Source organism: Mustela nigripes, chromosome 17 (assembly GCF_022355385.1).
Source record: "Mustela nigripes isolate SB6536 chromosome 17, MUSNIG.SB6536, whole genome shotgun sequence".
In the NCBI taxonomy this organism is placed as follows: domain Eukaryota; kingdom Metazoa; phylum Chordata; class Mammalia; order Carnivora; family Mustelidae; genus Mustela; species Mustela nigripes.
In genome coordinates this window covers 17008269-17028249 of record NC_081573.1, presented here as the reverse complement: position 1 = coordinate 17028249, position 19981 = coordinate 17008269, and the positions used below count along the sequence as shown (strand labels likewise).

General features: G+C 40.3%; 1 protein-coding gene across 8 annotated transcripts in view; it reads right to left on the bottom strand.

The window, feature by feature from the left end:
* Positions 1-6341: 6341 nt before the first annotated feature.
* The window catches only part of ZNF565 (zinc finger protein 565), a 26628-nt gene continuing 12988 nt past the window's right edge, over positions 6342-19981 (bottom strand). For 5 of the 8 annotated variants that reach the window (XM_059383538.1, XM_059383537.1, XM_059383539.1 and 2 more), the window contains 6 exons: positions 19081-19246; positions 17105-17191; positions 13253-13302; positions 12069-12195; positions 11275-11370; positions 6342-7792 (listed from right to left, as the gene is read on the bottom strand). In XM_059383538.1, the coding sequence (XP_059239521.1) occupies positions 6522-7792; positions 11275-11370; positions 12069-12195; positions 13253-13261 (1503 nt within the window). In that variant the 5' untranslated portion in view covers positions 13262-13302; positions 17105-17191; positions 19081-19246 and the 3' untranslated portion in view covers positions 6342-6521. Of the gene's footprint in view, positions 7793-11274; positions 11371-12068; positions 12196-13252; positions 13308-15530; positions 15600-17104; positions 17192-19080; positions 19247-19981 lie in introns of all 8 variants that reach the window. The other 3 variants (XM_059383545.1, XM_059383544.1, XM_059383543.1) reach the window with 3 other exon arrangements.

Genomic DNA, 19981 nt, shown 5'->3' with positions numbered 1-19981 from the left:
TAAGGAGGGCACGTGATATAATGAGCACTGGGTGTTACATACAACTGAGGAATCACTGAATCTGCCTCTGAAACAATAATACACAATGTGTTAATTGAATTTAAATTAAATTAAATTAAAAAATAAAATTCGTAAGTGTGAATGGGGAGAGAAGTTTTATTCCCCTGAAGATGCACTGTGTTCCTCTCCAGGGAACAATTTTATGTTATTTGTATCTTGTGTATCCTATCAGGAGAGAAAGAGAGAGAGAGAGCATGAGAGGGGAGAGGGTCAGAGGGAGAAGCAGATTCCCTGCTGAGCAGGGAGCCCAACTCCGTGGTGGGGGCTGGGGGATCCATCCCAGGACCCTGGGGTCACAACCTGAGCCCATGGCAGACACTTTAACCTAGTGAGCCACCCAGGCGCCCACAAACAGGATTTTAAACAATATATGCTATTTTATTTCGTTCGAACCACTTTCTTTTTATGTTCTTTTCAATATATTGCAATAAGCTGGTGATGACTTTTGTTTTGCTTGTCATAATAATTTCCTTTGGAGTCCTTGAATATGTTTCACAAGTTGAAACCTATTATTTCCCCCTGTATTTTCAATGCAATCCATTAAGAATGCCGAGAGTAACAGTTAAATATGCAAATTTTTGTTTGTTAAATAGCAGCTTTAAAAATATTTGCCAAACGAAATTACTTCTCAAGTAGGAAATGTGTATCTCATTACTGAGTTCAGTTGACCTACTTAGTATTGTCCCTTGTGACAATTAAAATTCAGGGTGGCAGCTCCAATCTTTTTTTTTTTTTTTAAGATTTTATTTATTTATTTGATAGAAACACAGGGAGAAAGGGAACACAAGCGGGGGGAGTGGGAGAGGGAAAAGCAGGCTTCCTGCTAAGCTGGGAGCCCGACGTGGGACTCCATCCCAGGACCCTGGGATCACGACCTGAGCCAAAGGCAGCCGCTTAATGACTGAACCACCCAGGTGCCCCACCCACCCGTGTTTAAGACCTACAATAGGAGTGCCTGTGTGTGTGTGGTGTGTGTATGTGTGTGTGTACCACATCTTCCTTATCCATTTGTCTATCAATGGACACAGAGGTTTCTTCCAGATCTTGGCTATTTTAAATAATGGCAGCTCCAATCTTTGAACAAAATATATTATTTCAAAAATTCAGCTATTTGTGATGCCGGAGTGGCTGGGTTGGTTGGGTGGCCCACTCTTGATTTCGACTTGGGTCACGATCTTGGGATCCTGAGGTTGAGTCCTGCATCGGGCTCCGTGCTCCGTGCTTGGGATTCTCTCTCCCTCTCCTTCTGCCCCTCCCCCCACTCAAAAAATCATTTCTTTTATGAGCTTTATTTAAACAATTCTTGCTGCATTTTCAAAGCCATTTGATGAGATTCAGAAGAATCTCTTTAAGTGCCTGAGCTTTGTTATATGAAGAATTGTTCCTACAATTCTTCCAACAATTTAACAGCTCTTCTGTGGTTTTGGTTATGCTGGTAGGTCCATTGCTTGTAATTCCTTTTATAAATTTTCCTCTTTAATATATACTGATTAACAATGGCTTTTTCTAATCCTATTAGTGTATTCAGTCTTATGAATATAAAGTTAGATTTAAATACAGTTAAGCTTCCATAAAGTTATCTTGCCTGATATGTAACATTTGTGGTAAGTATTGTGCAGCGTGGAGTATTAGTGCTCTAGGGAAATAGACGATCAATTCCATGCCAGACTTAAATGCCTAAAAAGAATTGTTATATTCACAAGAATTCACAAGAATTGGGGTGCTGGGTTGTTATCAAATAATAGCCTAGATTTCATAAAGTACAGTCTTATCATGGAGAGGTAGAATTCCTAATTTATCACAGTTAATTTGTCCCTGAAAAATTATGCACATAATTAAATATACCAAAATAGAATAAGAATATTGACTGGTATCTTGTCATGCCAAATGTAAGTAAATACAATAAAAATAAGACTTCTTGGGACATCTGGGTGGCTCAGTTGGTTAAGCAGCTGCCTTTGGCTCAGGTCATGATACCAGCATCCTGGGATGGAGACCCACATTGGGGTCCTTGCTTGGCGGGGAGCCTGCTTCTCCCTCTGCCTCTGCCTACCACTCTGCCTGTGCTTGCTCACGCGTGCGCTCTCTCTCTCTCTGACAAATTTTTTTTAAAAATCTAAAATAAATAAAAACTTTTTAAAAAATAAGACTTCTTCATTAACACTCAAAGCACATTTAAAATATTGAGCTAAGAACTTTGATCTTTTTCTTGGTCATGTTCATGGTGGATGCTTAACTGACTGAGCCACCCAGGTGCCCTATGGGCTTATTCTAAAGTACCTCCTTTTGGTACTCACAAAAGGGATGTGTGTGTTCCAGGTATGTCCTAGTGGAAAAGCAAACTAGATTTCAGAATTATCAGGGAGAGAAAGGCCAATGATGGTCCCTGGGTGTCTGGCCTGAAGAACTTGGTGGGCAGTGGGGGGCCATTCACCAAGAGGGAGGACAGTTAGAGGAACTTAATTATGGGACTAAGAATGACTCAGTTTAGACATGCCTGCAATTAACTAATTTTGAGTGGCAACATAATGTTAAATTTTCCTTTCTGATTCTAGATTTTCTGTGTGCTAGAAATGCTGCTAGGTGTACCTTCATATTTAAATGTTCAGGATAACTCCATGGTGTACTACTATGAGCTACAAACTGAAGCTTAGTGGGGCTCGGCTATCCTCATCTAGCTAGTGACAAAGTCCAGACCTGGATCTAAAGCTACCATTTTAAACGTGGAAGATAAGGTACAAGAAATCTTAGCCGATAGCCTGTTTCTGGCTTGAGAGATCAGGCAGACTATTTTTAAACTTTAAATATATTGTTGCACAAGATATATTAGAAATATGGAAGTAAAAGAGGATTTTTAGAGCTATATGGAAGGGAAAGTGGCATTATAAACCTGGTTGTAGACATTACACCTGAGATGTCTGGGGGATTTCTAGGTGGAGTAATAAAGCAAGCTGTTGCATCATTTTTATTTATTTATTTATTTTCAAAAAGATTTTATTTATTTATTTATTTATTTATTTGACAGAGAGAGAGAGAGAGATCACAAGTAGGCAGAGAGGCAGGCAGAGAGAGAAGGAAGCAGGCTCCCTGCTAAGCAGAGAGCCTGATGCGGAACTCGAACCCAGGACCCTGAGATCATGACCTGAGCTGAAGGCAGCTGCTTAACCCACTGAGCCACCCAGGCGCCCCAGTGGCATCATTTTTTAAAAAAAGATTTATTTATTTACTTGTGAGAGAGAGACGGGGCGGGGTGGGGGAGAGAATGAGAGGGGTAAGGTCAGAGGGAAAAGCAGACTCCCTGCTCAGCAGGGAGCCTGATACTGGACTAGATCCAGGGACTCCAGGACCATGACCTGAACTGAAGGCAGGCGCTTAATGACCGAGCCACCCACGTACCCACTGCCTTTTATTCAATTAATTAATTAAATAATTAATTAAAAGATTTTATTTATTTATTTGACAGAGAGACATCACAAGTAGACAAGTGAGGCAGGCAGAGAAAGAGAGGGAAGCAGGCTCCCCGCCGAGCAGAGCGCCCGATGCAGGACTCGATCCTAGGACCCCGAGATCATGACCTGAGCTGAAGGCAGTGGCTTAACCCACTGAGCCACCCAGGCGCCCCTATTTTTTTTTTTAAAGGAGTGAAAATCTTATCTCAAATTGTGATATATTTTAGAGATTCATACTGAAATATTTATGGGTGAAATGATGTAGCTGTGTTTTATTTCAAAACTGACATGAGGGTGGGGAGTGGGTGGTAATACAGATAAAATGAGACTGGCCATTAGCTGATGATTACTGAAGCTGGTGATGGGGGGGGGGGGACATGAAGGGTATATAAGATTCTGTGTGAACAGGAAGTTTCAAAACTATGTATACATTTTGATCTAGTGCTTCCACCTTTAGGAATTTATCTTAAAGAGATATCACACATATACAAAATAATTTGTGTGCAAGGATATTTATAGGATTGTTTGAAAGCAAAGAATAATGAAAAAAAACTAAATTGACAGGATAAATTATGGAATACATACACTATGCAGCTGGTAAGGAAGAATAAGGCAACTATATATGTATTGATATGATCGATATTGATATGATCATATCAATAGTATGGATATGATCAATACTATATATGTAGTGATAGCAATTTCACGTGTATGTATAAGAAAAAATAGCAAGTATGGAAAGTTGCTACCATTTATGTAAAAATCTTATAAAAGGAGTGTTATGAAGAAAAAAAGAGTGTTATGTGCATGTCTACATGTAGGCAAACATAAAAATCAGGAAGTATATAAAAGAACTTGATATAGTGATAAGTTACACAGAGAGAGTGGGAAGGGGCATCAGTGGTATGGAGTCTGACTTACGTCTGTGTACCAAATCGTAACTTTAAAATATTTATCCTGTGCATGTGTTTTAACTCTGAAACCACTTAAAAATGACACATAGACTACTACTTTCTAACCCTGTTTAGGCAGTGACACATGTAGAAAATACAGGTGCCTTGTGACCACTCAGGATGACTGAGAAGATGGATGGCTTCAGGACAGAACAGGCCCGCTGCCCTAGACACTGCCTGGGCAGAGGGCATGCTTCTGAAGATTCCCCAGATTCGTTCACAAACTCTGATCCAGAGATCACTGGTATTGGATTAGGGCTCTTTCCCCCATTATAGTCATCTGGAGTGATATAAAAATTGATGACACAATTGACCCAGAACAAGTGAAATTCTAATTATTCCATTTAGAATGAGCTTCTAACTTTGAAAAGACTGGATTCAATTAGCAGGGATTTTATTTGTATTTATTCTCACCAATGATAATCATCTACAGTTTGTTTCTTGGGAGCCATCCTTGTTGAATTTTCTTTTCTTTTTTTTTTTTTTTTTAAAGATTTTATTTACTTATTTGTCAGAGAGAGAGCCAGCGAGAGAGCGAGCACAGACAGACAGAGTGGAAGGCAGAGTCAGAGGAAGAAGCAGGCTCCCTGTGGAGCAAGGAGCCCGATGTGGGACTCGATCCCAGGACGCCGGGATCATGACCTGAGCCGAAGGCAGCCGCCCAACCAACTGAGCCACCCAGGCATCCCCCTTGTTGAATTTTCTTAAATCATAATTTTATTTAGCTTTGAAAATAAACTGGCAAGTTTCTCTCAGCTTTTCTTTGAAGGGACACTTTTTATGTCCTTCTACAATCATTGATTTATTCAGGTAGTCTATATCTTTGTGAACTTGGATTTTTTTTTTTTTTTGTGAACTTGGATTAAAAAAAAAAAATCTACTCTCTTTAAATTTCCAAATACATTAAAATCATGCATAGTAGCTATTTAAAAGGAATTATTTATATTCCTTCCCTATTCATTTTTTTCTAGATCAGGGTTATTGTTGGTTTTCTATTGTTAGATAAATAACCTTCATATTAAATCTACTGTTGTTTTCTATTTTATCATTTTTTGTTTTTAGTGATCATTCTTAGTGTGATTTGGGTTTATGTGGTTATTTCCCTCTAATTTTTAGAGTTGACCATTGATTCAATGTGCTTAGTATGTAACTGGCAACGAGTAGGTGCTAGAGATCCACGTTTGGAGAACAAAGCCCCTACCTTCAATCCTTGGGTTGACAGGAACATAGCTTTGGCTACAATGAACTCGTTTTGATTTGTAGAATTTTCTGATTGCTTTCGAAGTTATACTTGAAGGTGGCTTGAGATATCTAAGTGGGCAGATTTCTTTTGGCTACTTTTCTGTTAATTTCTAATCTTGTGACTTTCTAGCTTTAAATATCATGAAGACCTCATGATAATTATACTTGATTACAGTTTTCTAGAATGAATTATTCTAACAGGTGGTTATGAAGGCTTTTTGATATTTGATACATTCATAATGCCCTCCTCTCACAGGAACTCCTTAACACTAATACCATTATTAATTAATAATGTAACTAATATTTGTTGAACACAGGCTTTATATAAAATATCTGATAGTCCTCAGGAAATCTCTAGTAGGGCTATAATGATCACTGCTTAAAAATAAGTAAAGTGAGGAACTGGAAGACTGTGTTATTTGTCCAATGCTCTACAGTCGGTAACTGGTGGAGCTAAGATAATGTTAAGTAAGATGTATGTCATGGTAAAAGGCACATTCACAAAATATCTTAATAAGGTCATTTTCTATTAGGAATTCTCAGAGGTTTAACACATTTTGAGTGGTAATAGAAAGGTTTCCTATATTCATATTAATATATTTTTCAGCAAAGTTTTCTGATGCTTGGTAAGCAGTGAGTGTGAGGCAAAAAGAATTCCCACGTTTATTGAATTTTCTGCTATGAGTTATCCGATGTTCCGTAGTGGAAGTGACAAGTGAAGGTTTTCACATTAATTACATTACATACACATCATCTAATACTGAGTCAGGTGTGAACTCCACGTAAAGGCTCCTACACCCCTAACATTCAAGGCTTTCTAACCAGTGTGGATTCTGTAGTGTTCGATGAGCTGTGAGCCAAGAATAAAGGCCTGCCCACATTCTCTACATTCATAAGGTTTGATCCCAGGATGAATTCTCTGATGTTCTGTAAGTTGTGAACTACGAATAAAGGCCATTCCACACTCCCTACATTGGTAGGGTTTCTCACAAGTATGAATTCGCTGATGATGAGTCAGTTGTGAAACACGAATAAAGGCTTTCCCACATTCCTTACATTCATAGGGTTTGTCACCTGTATGAATTCTCTGATGCTGAATAAGGTATGAACTACGACTAAATGCCTTCCCACAGTCCTTACACTCATAAGGTCTGTCACCAGTATGAACTCTCTGATGTCGTGTAAGCTGTGCGTGTTGTCTAAAGGCCTTCCCACATTCCTTACATTCGTAGGGTTTCTCCCCAGAATGAATTCTTTGATGTCGAGTAACTTCTGAGCTATGAATAAAGCCCTTCCCACATTCCTTACACTCATAGGGTTTCTCACCAGTGTGAATCCTTTGGTGGACAGTAAGCTGTGAATGCTGTCTAAATGCTTTCCCGCATTCTTTACACTGATAGGGTCTAGCACCTGTATGAATTCTCCGATGAACAGTAAGTTGTGAGCCACGAATAAAAGCCTTCCCACAGTCTTTACATACATAGGGTTTCTCACCTGTGTGAGTTCTTTGATGCAGAATAAGTTGTGAATGCTGTCTGAAGGTCTTTCCACATTCTTTACATTCATAGGGTTTGACACCAGTATGAAGTCTTTGATGTAGAATGAGTTCTGAAGTACGGCCAAAGGCCTTCCCACAGTCCTTACAGTCGTAAGGTTTCTCACCTGTATGAATTCTCTGATGTTGAACAAGGTGTGAGGCACGACTAAAGGCCTTCCCACATTCCTTACATTCAAAGGGTTTTTCACCAGTATGTGTTTTCTGATGCTGAATAAGGTGTGAGCCACGGCTAAATGCTTTCCCACATTCACTACATTCAATCAGTTTCTCACCAGTCTCAATGTTCTGATGTAAAGTGAGGGAAGCAGGATGCTCAAAAGTGGGCACGTTTTCATATGTGACTTTTACTTGCTTGAAACAGCATTCCTGAGTTACTTGGTGTCTTTCAAACTGGCCTTTGTATTTCCAGTCATCTCTCAAACTGAAGCCATCAAAATCATAGCATTTAAGGCTTTCCATTATCTCCCAATTGAATGACTCTACTTCAGAAATATCTTTTTGTGGAAATTTCTCACACCTGGACTCTAGCTCTGAAGAAGAAAAAGAATACAAACAGTTTTATTCTTTAAAGAAAAATAAAAAATTCTATAGCAGATCAGAGAGACAAAATGAAAGTCACCTTAAAAACTGAATGACTGGGCACCTGGGTGGCTCAGTGGGTTAAGCCTCTGCCTTCAACTCAGGTCATGATCTCAGGGTCCTGGGATCAAGTCCTGCCAAGGCTCTCTGCTTGGCAGGGAGCCTGCTTCCCCTCCTCCCCTATGCCTGCCTCTCTGCTGGCTTGTGATCTCTGTATGTCAAATAAATAAATAAAATATTTAAAACAAACAAACAAACAAACAACTGAATGATTATATAAGTCTCAAATATTGCTGTGCAATTTCTTTCTATTTTTTTTTTAAAGATTTTGTTTATTTATTTGACAGAGATCACAAGTAGGCAGAGAGGCAGGCAGAGAGAGAGAGAGAGGAGGAAGCAGGCTCCCTGCAGAGCAGAGAGCCTGATGTGGGGCTCAATCCCAGGATCCTGAGATCATGACCTGAGCTGATGGCAGAGGCTTAACCTACTGAGCCACCCAGGTGACGCCCCTATATATATTTAAATTGAGGTAAGATTCACAAAACATAAATCCCCCCATTTTATTTATTATTATTATTATTTTTTAAGATTTTTATTTATTTATTTATTTGACAGACAGAGATCACAAGTAGGCAGAGAGGCAGGCAGAGAGCAAAGAGGAAGTAGACTCCCCGCTGAGGGAAGAGGCCTCCTGCAGGGTTTGATCCCAGGACCCTGAGATCATAACCGGAGCCAAAGGCAGAGGCTTTAACCCACTGAGCCACCCAGGTGTCCCAATCCCCCCATTTTATTTTATTTTTTTTTAAGATTTTATTTATTTATTTGACAGAGATTACAAGTAGGCAGAGAGGCAGGCAGAGAGAGAGGAGGAAGCAGGCTCCCTGCTGAGCAGAGAGACCGATGTGGGGGCTTGATCCCAGGACCCTGAGATCATGACCTGAGCCGAAGGCAGAGGCTTTAACCTACCGAGCCACCCAGGCGTCCCTGTCATAATTTTTAAGGCAATAAAGAGGGCATTTGATAGGATATCAGAAAAAAAAGAATTCAAGGTTAAAAGCACTAAGTGATGTAATAAAGGATGGACTGTACTGATAAAAGTTTTGCAATGAGACTCTATTTTCATCTTTTACTGCAAACATTTCAAGTTTGCAACGAGGATCTATATTTCATTTTTACAAAAATGTAAAATGCAGTAATATTACTTATAATAAAAGAAATAAGGGCGCCTGGGTGGCTCAGTGGGTTAAAGCCTCTGCCTTCGGCTCAGGTTATGGTCTCAGGGTCCTGGAATTGAACTCTCTGCTCAGCAGGGAGCCTGCTTCTTCCTCTCTCTCTGCCTGCCTCTCTGTCTACTTGTGATCTCTGTCAAATAAATAAATAAAATCTTAAAAAAAAAAAAAAAAACAGCTCAGCTCTCAGAATTTCATAGTACCAGTGCAAAGAAAGTTAAAAGGACACGCAGACCCTGATCCTGAATGATATAATCAAAAGGGTTAGACGTAAACAGAGAGGCAAGTGTCCTACCCAAGGAATACTAGTTTTAAATATATGTGGGGAACATTTTGCAAAATTGTAACAACTTGACTTAGTGACCACACTGCAAGAGAAAAGACAGTGGTGTGATTTGTTCTTTGGGCTGAGAAAATAGCTGCTAACACAGAACTCCATTCTCATTTAAAATATCCTACAACAGGGGTGCCTGGGTGGCTCAGTTGATTAAGGATCTGCCTTTGGCCCATCATGATCCTAGGGTGTTAAGATGGAGCCCCATACTGAGCTCCCTGCTCAACGGGGAGTCTGCTAATCCCTCTCCCTCTGGCCCACCCCCCTGCTCTCTCTTTCTCTCAAATGAATAAATAAAATCTTTTTTAAAAAAAGATTATTTTAAAATCTAAAAATTATTTTAGAATCTATTAAAAACATTTTTTAAAAGATTTTATTCATTTATTCAACAGACAGAGATCACAAGTAGGCAGAGAGGCAGGCATAGAGAGAGAGAGGAGGAAGCAGGCTCCCTGCTGAACAGAGAGCCCGATGTGCGGCTCGATCCCAGGACCCTGGGATCATGACCGGAGCCGAAGGCAGAGACTTTACCCACTGAGCCACCCAGGCGCCCCTGTTAAAAACAGTTTTTAAAAAAGATTTTATTTATTCATTTGAGAGAGAAACACACACAGCGAGAGAGGGAACACAAGCAGGGGGAGAGGGAGAAGCAGGCTTCAACCAAGCAGGGAGCCCGATGCAGGGCTTGATCCCAGGACCCTGGGATCATGACCTGAGCCGAAGGCAGACACTTAACCACTGAGGCACCCAGGCGCCCCTCATAAAAGAGAATTTTAAGGGTGTTCTTTAGCTAAAGAAAAAGAAATCCCAGATTAAAGTAAATAATAATAACAACAACAACAGAAGTTGGGGAGTATTCAAAGTAGTCAAAGAGTAAGTATTCAGTATTATAATATGTAATATATAACATGTATTGCATATTATAATATTATATGTATAATATAATATTATTCAGTATTATAATACTGAATAAATATTCCAATATTGTCTAGTATGTGCTAATTAATGACACTTGATAACCTTTACTTAGTGATCACTACTGCCTGCCACTCTTCTGGGCTGTTTCACATTATTAATTCTTGTAACACTCATAATAATAAGCACATGAAGAAGGCTCTGTTTTTAACTTATTTGCAGAGGAGAAAACTGCAGACAGAGAATCTAAGCAATTTACCTACACACAGATCTAGTAATTGGCAGAGCCAAGATTTGTCAAGTCAGTGCCAAGCCAAGTCAGTGCCCTTAGCCACTATGTGACCTTCTCTCTCATTAAGAGAATAAATGAATTGCTAAATTGGGTAAAGTGAGCTGTTTTAAGAAAATAAAATTTTTTTTTTAAAGATTTTATTTATTTGTCAGAGAGAGACAGTGAGCACAGGAGACAGAATAGGAGGCAGAGGGAGAAGCAGGCTCCCTGCTGAGCAAGGAGCCCAAAGTGGGACTCGATCCCAGGACGCTGGGATCATGACCTGAGCTGAAGGCAGCTGCTTAATCAAATGAGCCACCCAGGCATTCCAGAAAATAAGTATTTTTTAAAGGATGAAGTTACTTGCAAGAAAAAGGATCCAAAGAACAGATAGAAAGGCAGCCACTAGGGGAGAAGGGAGCAAGTCCCTTTTTGAAATGGGAGGAAACTAAGTAGGAAGAAAGAAGAGAGGGATTCGTGAGGGCAAGGGCAAGGTTCCCTTGGGATTGGATGCTGACAAGATCTTTGCTCTTCCTGTCTTTATGTCTCAGGCCATTGTGCCACAATTTTCGGTATGGTTTGGAGGGAAGCTTCTCAACAATAACTCAAGCTACTGCTATCAGTCGACTCACCCACTGGCTATTGTTCCCAATGACCTCCCCCACTGGATCACCCCTCGCTCACCTGGACACCATGGTCCTGTCATATCATTTGTAATCATCCAGGGTTCTCTCCCTTGCTCCAATAAGGAAATGACATCGGGCTTAGAAATGGAAAGTCCTGTTTACAGGAAAAGAAATGGAGCATGATTGTCCTGTTCCAAAATTCACACCCAGTCCCTTGGTCACCAACAAAGAGAGACAATCTGAAGGAAGGAATGAGGGAAGGAAAAAAGTTGCCCAAAGGATAGGAAGACAGAGGTGTTCATGGAGCTATCCATTTCCATTTCCATATAGCACAAGCAATTCCCCTGGGAACAGAGAGCAGAAATTCAGCCAGAAACTTGTAAGTCTCCCTAGAAATTCACCATGAAGATAATAAAATTCCAGAAGGCTAGACCGGAATTATTTCGAGTAGTTAACTGTAGTGGTCATTCTCCATTTGCCCTCTCCTCCCCTCTCAATCCATTCCTCCCTGTTCTTGGTCCTGCTCTGTGCCCCAGGCAGTTTACCTGTAAGGACTGTACTATCCTGACCCCATGGTTTCCCATTGGGTTTGGCATATGGAAAGTATCAGCAGGAGGCCAGAGGGTAGGATGAGAGAGTTCTGGGTGTTTATCCCTCTCCCTCCCTCCTCTGGCAGGGGAGTTCTGGAAGTGGCTACAAATGCCACCAGCTGTGCCCTTCTCCATGACTCCAGCTCTCACCACTGTCCAGTGGCAGTTTTCTCCCTTTACCAGAGGTAAAGGTAACAATCCACCATTGCAGTCCCTGGGTGTCTAGTTTCCTCTCTGGCCCTGAATTACACAACATCCTTACCTAGCGAGGCCAAGTTACTGAAGTTCTCCAGAGTCACATCCCTGTACAAGTCTCTCTGGGCAGGTTCCAGGCACTTCCATTCTTCCTGAGAGAACTCTATGGCCACATCCCTGAATGTCACCAATCCCTGAAATAGTAAGCCCACGCATTACTAGTAAATGAAAGGACTTTTGTTTTTTTGATTTATTACGAAAATTTTCAAAATATTTCACAAAAGTATACAGAGTAGGATAATGACCCCCCTGAATCCATGGCTCTGCTTCAACAATTAACATGACTTTGCAAATTTTGTTTTTTATTTTTTCCCTTCTCTGTGTTTTGTTTTTGTTTTACCCCTGGTGTATTTTGAGGGAGAGCCTACATAGCAAATACCAAACATCACAGTATTTTAGTAGCTAACAGATTAGCCTTTTTAAAAAAAGCATACCAGCCAGAATATCATTATCATACTTAAAATATTTTTTTACAGTTGGTTTGTTCAAATCAAGATTCAAATTAGATCTACGCATTGCATTAAGAGGGAGAGAGGGAGGAAGGGAGGAAGGAAAAATTCAAATCACAAAACTGGGAGAAAATACTTGCAAATCTTTTATCTGATAAGGGACCTATGTCCAGAATATATAAAGAACTCTTATAATACAACAACTTACAATTCAAAAAAGACAAAACAATTAAAAACTAAGCAAAAAATTTGAGTAGTGATTTCTCTCTCTTTTTTTACGATTCTATTTATTTATTCATGAGAGACACAGAGAGAGGCAGAGGCAGAGGGATAAACAGGCTCCCTACTGAGTAGGGAGCCCAATGTGGTACTTGACTCCAGCCGAAGGCTGATGTCCAACCAACTGAGCCACTGAGGTGTCCTGGAGTAGTGATTTCTTCAAAGAAGATCTATGAATGGCCAATAAGCCATTTGAAAAGATGTTCAATACCACTAATCATTAGGAAAAAGTAAATCAAACCCATAAGAGGAGGCCACTTCATATCCTTTAGGATGACTATTACCAAAAAACCAAAATAACACATATTGGTGAGGAAGCATTCCTCCAACCTCTGGAATGGAGGAACTGGGAATGAGAACAGGGCTCAGTGAGACAGGGAAGTTTCAGCATAAAGAACACAAATGTTCATATGGTTTGAAAGGAAGAAAGATTATTTCAGGGATAGAGGTAATTTCAACTTACCTGTGCCATGGCTTCTAGAACTACCTGAGCTGTTCTGATTTCTTTAGATTCTTCTCTTAGATAAGTGCAGAGTCCAGAAAAAGCAGATTAGGGGGAAAAAGGGAAATCTCTCATTAATTGAGCTTGCCTGAGCACTTCTCCAATGTCTCTGCTCTGATTCTCTTGCCCTCCCCCTTGTCCTACCACCCAACACTAATATCAAGAACTACAGAGTTAACAAAACCCAGCCACTCCCAAAACTCTAGGTAAACTAAGAGATGGATCAATGAAGATGTGCTCCAGCACTCACGTAGAATCCAACTGCCTTGGCAGGATAGATTCCAGCCTGAACAGTTCCTTGTCTTCTTCTTCTTCTTTTTTTTTTTTAATACTTTTAATTTATTTTTTTTTAAAGATTTTACTTGTTTATATGAGAGCATAAGAGAGGAGAGCATCAGAGGAAGAAGCAGACATCCTACCGAGTAGGGAGCCTAGTGCAGGACTCGATCCTGGGACTCCAGGATCATGACCCTAGCCGAAGGCTGTTGCCTAACCAACTGAGCCACCCAGGAGCCCTGAACAGTTCCTTGTCTTGCCGATGCTAATCTATACTCTATATGGGGCCTAGATGGCTCCCACCTGGTCCAAGGTGATCTTCCTCTGCAGCTGCTACAAGGAGGACCAAAACTCAGACTCACTTACTTTACCCACTAAGGCTGAAGGCCGTACCCACAGGCCAGGAACATAGCAGTGCAGGTATAAGTTCATTCTCAAGGAGGCTAAACTTTGAGAAAAAGATATCCCTAAACAAAGTCTTCCAGCTTTTCCGGGATAAACAGGGAAAATCTCCTGGGTACGTTCCTGAATCTACTCCCCCCCCCCCTTTTTAAAAGATTTTATTTATTTGACAGAGAGCGAGAGGGTGAGTGAGTACACAAGCAGGGAGAGCAGCAGAGGGAGATGCAGACTCCCTGCTGAGCAAGGAGCCCAACAAAGGGATGGATCCCAGGACTCTAGGATCATGACCTGAGCCGAAGGTAGACGTTCAACTGACTGAGCCACCCAGGCACCCCTACTTCCAGAAAGAAACACCACCTACACCAGAGGCTTCATCAAAGACTCCAACCTTGGCTGGGCTCACCAGTCAGGAATAAGAAAATCACAGTAAAAGGTATCTTACAAACATATCTGAATACCCAGAGTATTGACCTGAATGGGAACTCAAATTCTAGAAGCCTCTTGGGCCAGTAATCCTAACTTTCCATCTAAGCCTCCCCTCCTGCTTTCTCACAGAACATCACTTCCTCACTGGCTGGTATTTGATAAGACTGGAGTTCTGTGAAAAATCACCTGTACCTCAAAGTAACAAGAACTCCAGGATTTTAAGGAGGGTAGTAAGGCTGGTTCTAATCAGAGGTGCAAGAAGCTTTCTACGGTTTGCGGATTGGTGGGTCAGAAGGAAGACTAATTTACTCAATGGCAGTGGTGTCAAGGAAAATGTACTATAAGTTGAAGAATATGAATTGGAACATAAAAATCAGAGAGCTTCATTAAGCAGAAAAGGTACAGAAGAATATTCTGATCGGTGAAAGGCAATGACAGTGGACCAAAGTATTTGGTGTATTGTTTGGAATGCGTTCTATAGTTTGGGGAAAGGTCTAGACCAGTGCTATCCAACAAATCTTTCTGCAATGATGGAAATCTTTGTATCTTTACTGTCAATAACGTAGCCATCAGCAATTAAAAAGTGCCTAGCATAACTGAGGGATTGAATTTTTTTCCTGAATTTTAATTAAATTTAAATTTAATTAGTTCTAGAATCTAGAGGAAGATAATGCTGGAGATGACATCAGGGGTTGGAAAATGAAGACAAATGAATGAAATAAGATAATAATGAGGGCAAAGACCAGGTCTCATCATCACTGTGACTGGCACTCGCCACAGTGTCTGGAGAAGAAGGGTCCAGTGAATGAATACTAACTTAAATATAAACATTTGCTTTTCACCCAGTAAGGAATGGAAGGCCACTGAAGAATTTACAGAGGGAAGTGATAAGGCCAATATAGCCAGATTCTTTTAGTGGAGAGAAGCAAAATTGGAGTCAGAGAGACCAAGTGAAAGGTGCTTATACTTTTGTAAGCAAAGAACCTGACCGGGATAGTGAGAGTGGGAATAAGGAGAAAGGGTATAATTTGAAGATATAGAGAAGTAAAATCAACAGGCTCTGGCATCTGACCAGATATGTAGGCAGAGAAAGAGAGAGGAGTCAAAAATTCTTTCAGATTGACTGAGATCCTACCTCAATTGGCATGGTTCTAGGTGTGGGGAAGATAATAAATCCAGTCCCTGTCCCAGTGCATCTCACATTCTAATGGAAAGAGACAATAACAAATTGATACACTGACACTGATATTCCTATTTAGATATCAGGTGGCCAAAGACCTGTGGAGAAAAATTAACAGAAGAGTAAGATGATAGGGAGCTTAGGGAGAAGGAAAGGTGGCCCGAGAAGGCTCTTCATTGATGTGATATGCAAGGGCAGACTGAATAGAGTGAAAAATGCAGGTATCTGAGAGGAGTGCATTCCTAGATTAGGTAACAGCAATTGTAAAGGCCTCAAGGCAGAAGCAGGCTTTCTTGAATTAATAAAGAGACTAGGGTGGCTGGAATGGAGTGGGCAAGAGGAGGAGGATCAGAAGCTCACTTGGGTGAGAGGTAGCTAGAAGCTGGGTCACATGGGGTTTGTGCACCACAGTAAGAACTTCGGTTTTTTACTCTTTAGTAAGACAGAAAACACTAAAATGTTTTAAGACAAGGAATGGTGTAATCTGATTTACACTGACAAGGATCACTAAGAAGACAAGGGAGGAAGGAGGGAGACAAGTGGAAGGTTACCGCAGTAACCCAGGCAACGGGTGAGCTGGTAGGATTTGCTACTTTTAGTTATGAAAGCAAAGAAAAAAAAAAAGAGGAAGAAGAAGAAGCCATGATGACACTAAGCCGTTTGGCTTGAGTAACTGGAAGTATGAGGTTGTCATTTTATAACACAGAGAAGCATGAGAGGAGCAGGTTTGAATAAACCAATTATGAGTTGTGTTTTAGACTTTAGTACTTGAGATTATTATTAACCATCACATGCACAGTGGATTTTGGTTTATAAATATCCAGCAAGGCAATGTTAAACTAGGTATGTCCTCTGATGAAGCAATTCCATAGCTGAGACTATCTGAAAGACATGTGGGGGCGACATGAGACACTGCTGACATCAGAAACAACTTGGAGAGAACTTAAAAGGAGGACTGATTAAATAAATTACAGTATATTCACACCATAGAAACAGACTTGCCATAAAATGAACAACACATATATTTGCTGATGTTAAGACGTCAAACAACTTTGGGTGAATAAGGTAGCTAATGAAACAGTATGTATAGTGTAATCCTATTTTTATAGAAAGAATATACCTATGTTCTATATACACACGTGTGTGTGCCCATAAGATAGACTGAAAGGGTTTTCAATTACATTTTTCAACATTTGTCTCTAGGGGTGTATCTACAAAAAGGATCTTTTTTTTTTTCTATATTCTCAAGTTTTCCCTTAAGCATATGTTTTATAATCACAAATAATAGAATATATACCTTCCTCTTCATTAGGGGGGTGAATTATAAAAGGAAATATGCATGGAATGATTTATGAGTGATAGTGAGGTGCCTTTGGGAACTTAGATGCTGAAGGAGCTTGATTTCCTCCATTAGTTCTAGAGCCTTTGAGAGGCTTGTTCTCAAACAATAACTTAAAGCTCCTGACTTCCCACAGGGAAAGTGAGCTTTCACATGAAAAGCTTCCATTTCCCTTAGTCTCCTCACTCACCTGTACACAGAGCTCTTGTCAACCCTCAATCCAGGATATCCTCCTTGCTCCAAAAAGAAATCACGCTTAATTTACAGAAGCAACTTCCTACAGATAGAGAAAGAAATGGATCTTAGCCAGTGTTGTAGACATTAACTGAATTACTACTGTTTCACCATTATCCAGTTTTCCTCTCCTTTTGGGCACAGAGATGACATTTTCCAGACTCCTGCAGTGAGGCAAGGCTATAAACTGGTTTTGGCCAATGGAATCTGAGCTAAGGTGATGTGTGTCCCTGTCCCTTCATTCTGAGGCACTGGCTAGACTGCACAGTTCTCCAGTCTTTTACTCTCTGATGTGTAGCCTAGGGGACTGTGTGTCAGATGGTACAGCTATAGATTGGTGGAGTCTGCTTTGGTCTGGGACCCTGCCTACACTAATACACATTAGACACACAGCATGATCAAGTTAATAACAAGTTACTCTGTAAGTCCCTGAGATTTGGGGGTTGTTTGCTACTACAGCATAACAGCCTAACTAATATACTAATTCAGCTATTATGACCATATAAAAATTCAGACTCTGGCCTATGGTCAATGTGAGAAGGAAGAATTTTTTTAAAAGTCAGAGGAAGCTTCAGAAATAACAGCACAGGGGTGCCTGGGTGGCTCAGTGGGTTAAAGCCTCTGCCTTTGGCTCAGGTCATGATCTCAAGGTCCTGGGACTGAGCCCCGCATTGGGCTCTCTGCTCAGCAGGGAGCCTGCTTCCCCCCCCACCCCTGCCTGCCTCTCTGCTTACTTGTGATCTCTGTCAAATAAATAAATAAAAATCTTCAGAAGTAACAGAGTAGTACTGGTTCATTTCCAACTCTATACACTTCAAAGATATTTTTCACACTGTGTGAAATCTTTCATGTTGTATTGCATTTTATGGATGTAAACATACTTTTTTCTAAAATAAACATCAACCAAAAATCATTACAGTAAGAGATTTATATATTCTCAGGCAATATTCAGTATCCTAAGTAAGACAAGAGCAGATAGGTTAAATAAATTAAAGATTTCTTTTTTTTTTTTTTTTTTTAAAGATTTTATTTATTTATTTGACAGAGCGAAATCACAAGTAGATGGAGAGGCAGGCAGAGAGAGAGAGAGAGGGAAGCAGGCTCCCTGCTGAGCAGAGAGCCCGATGCGGGACTCGATCCCAGGACTCTGAGATCATGACCTGAGCCGAAGGCAGCGGCTTAACCCACTGAGCCACCCAGGCGCCCAAATTAAAGATTTCTATAGAATAGTAATTCTTAGTACTCACAAATTTTGTAATGTAATACTTAACATAAAAATGTTTTGGATAGGGGCGCCTGGGTGGCTCAGTGGGTTAAGGCCTCTGTCTTTGGCTCGGAACATGATCCCAGGGTCCTGGGATCGAGCCCCGAGTCGGGCTCTCTGCTCAGCGGGGAGCCTGCTTCCCTTCCTCTCTCTCTGCCTGCCTCTCTGCCTACTTGTGATCTCTGTCTGTCAAATAAATAAATAAAAAAAATCTTAAAAAAAAAAATGTTTTGGATATGATTAAATGAAAAAAAAAAGCAGGTTACAAAAAAGCTGGGCATCATGGGATCCTATTTGTCAAATATAAAGATATATCAATACAAACAATAGAGACAGACAAAGTAGATGAAAAATATCTAGGGAGTTTTATCCTTAAAGATTACTTTGGTTACCTCTGGGCTATGATTTTCAATGTTCTTAGTTTTACTTAAGTGTATATTTTTTCAATAACTATGTTATTAATTTTTAAAATTTTGTGTTGTTTTTTAAAAGTTTTTTCTATTGAAGTGATCTCTACACCCAAAATGAGGCTCGAACTCATAGCCCTGAGATCAAGAGTTACATGTTCTCCCAACTGAGCCAGGCAGGCACCCCAATTTTTAAATGATTTGTTCGGTTCTGGTAAATGTAAGCTATTCCCAAATAGCAATGAAGAAGAAAATACTTACTTTTCTTTTTTTTAAACAATCTTTCCTTGAACATGAAATAACAGCTCAGGATATTCTAAAATCAGTTATATTTTCACAGAATGGCTTTTGTTTTTGCTTTTTTTAGCTCCCGGTAGTTGCAAACTTCTTGATTTGGTAGCTATATTCATGTGTGCTGTAGTTGAGCCTGGGAAAGAATGAAAAGTCATTAGGGCCATGTCCTACTGATGAGCAGTGCTTCCTTTCAGCTCTTCTTGTCAGGTGAGTCTGCCATGTTTCTGCACTTGCCCAACTATTCTCCAAACAACTACAAACTCATTTTGCCCCATTGGTCACACTTTGGATCTCTGATGATTGAAAACTGCAAGTCCTGTATAGGACTCAAGAACACTAATTTCCCTTCACAGAGCTTTTATGAGATCAATTTGACTTAGACATGACAAGACATGACAATGACTGCCCTGGTCATACAAGTTGTTTCCTTCTTATGAATTCTCACAGCATACTATCAGGGTAAATAGTGCCCTTTATCATCCTTTACTTTGAACATTTGTATACCAGTTTTATCTCACCTATTTCAACATTTTCACTTTAAAAGTAAATACAGGGGTGCCTGAGTGGCTCAGTCAGTTAAGCTCCAACTCTTGATTTCAGCTCAGGTCATGATTGAAGGCCTGTGAGACTGCTTAAGGTTCTCTCCCACTCTCTCTGCCTTTCTCTCTCTCTCTCAAAAAAAAAAAAGGTAAATAGAGACTATAACTTTTACTTAAAAAAATTTTTTTCCCCTTATGTAATTTCACCCCCAACGTAGGGCTCAAACTTACAACCCTGAGATCAAGAATCACATGCTTGGGGCGCCTGCATGGCTCACTGGGTTAAGCCTCTGCCCTAGGCTCAGGTCATGATCTCAGGGTCCTGGGAT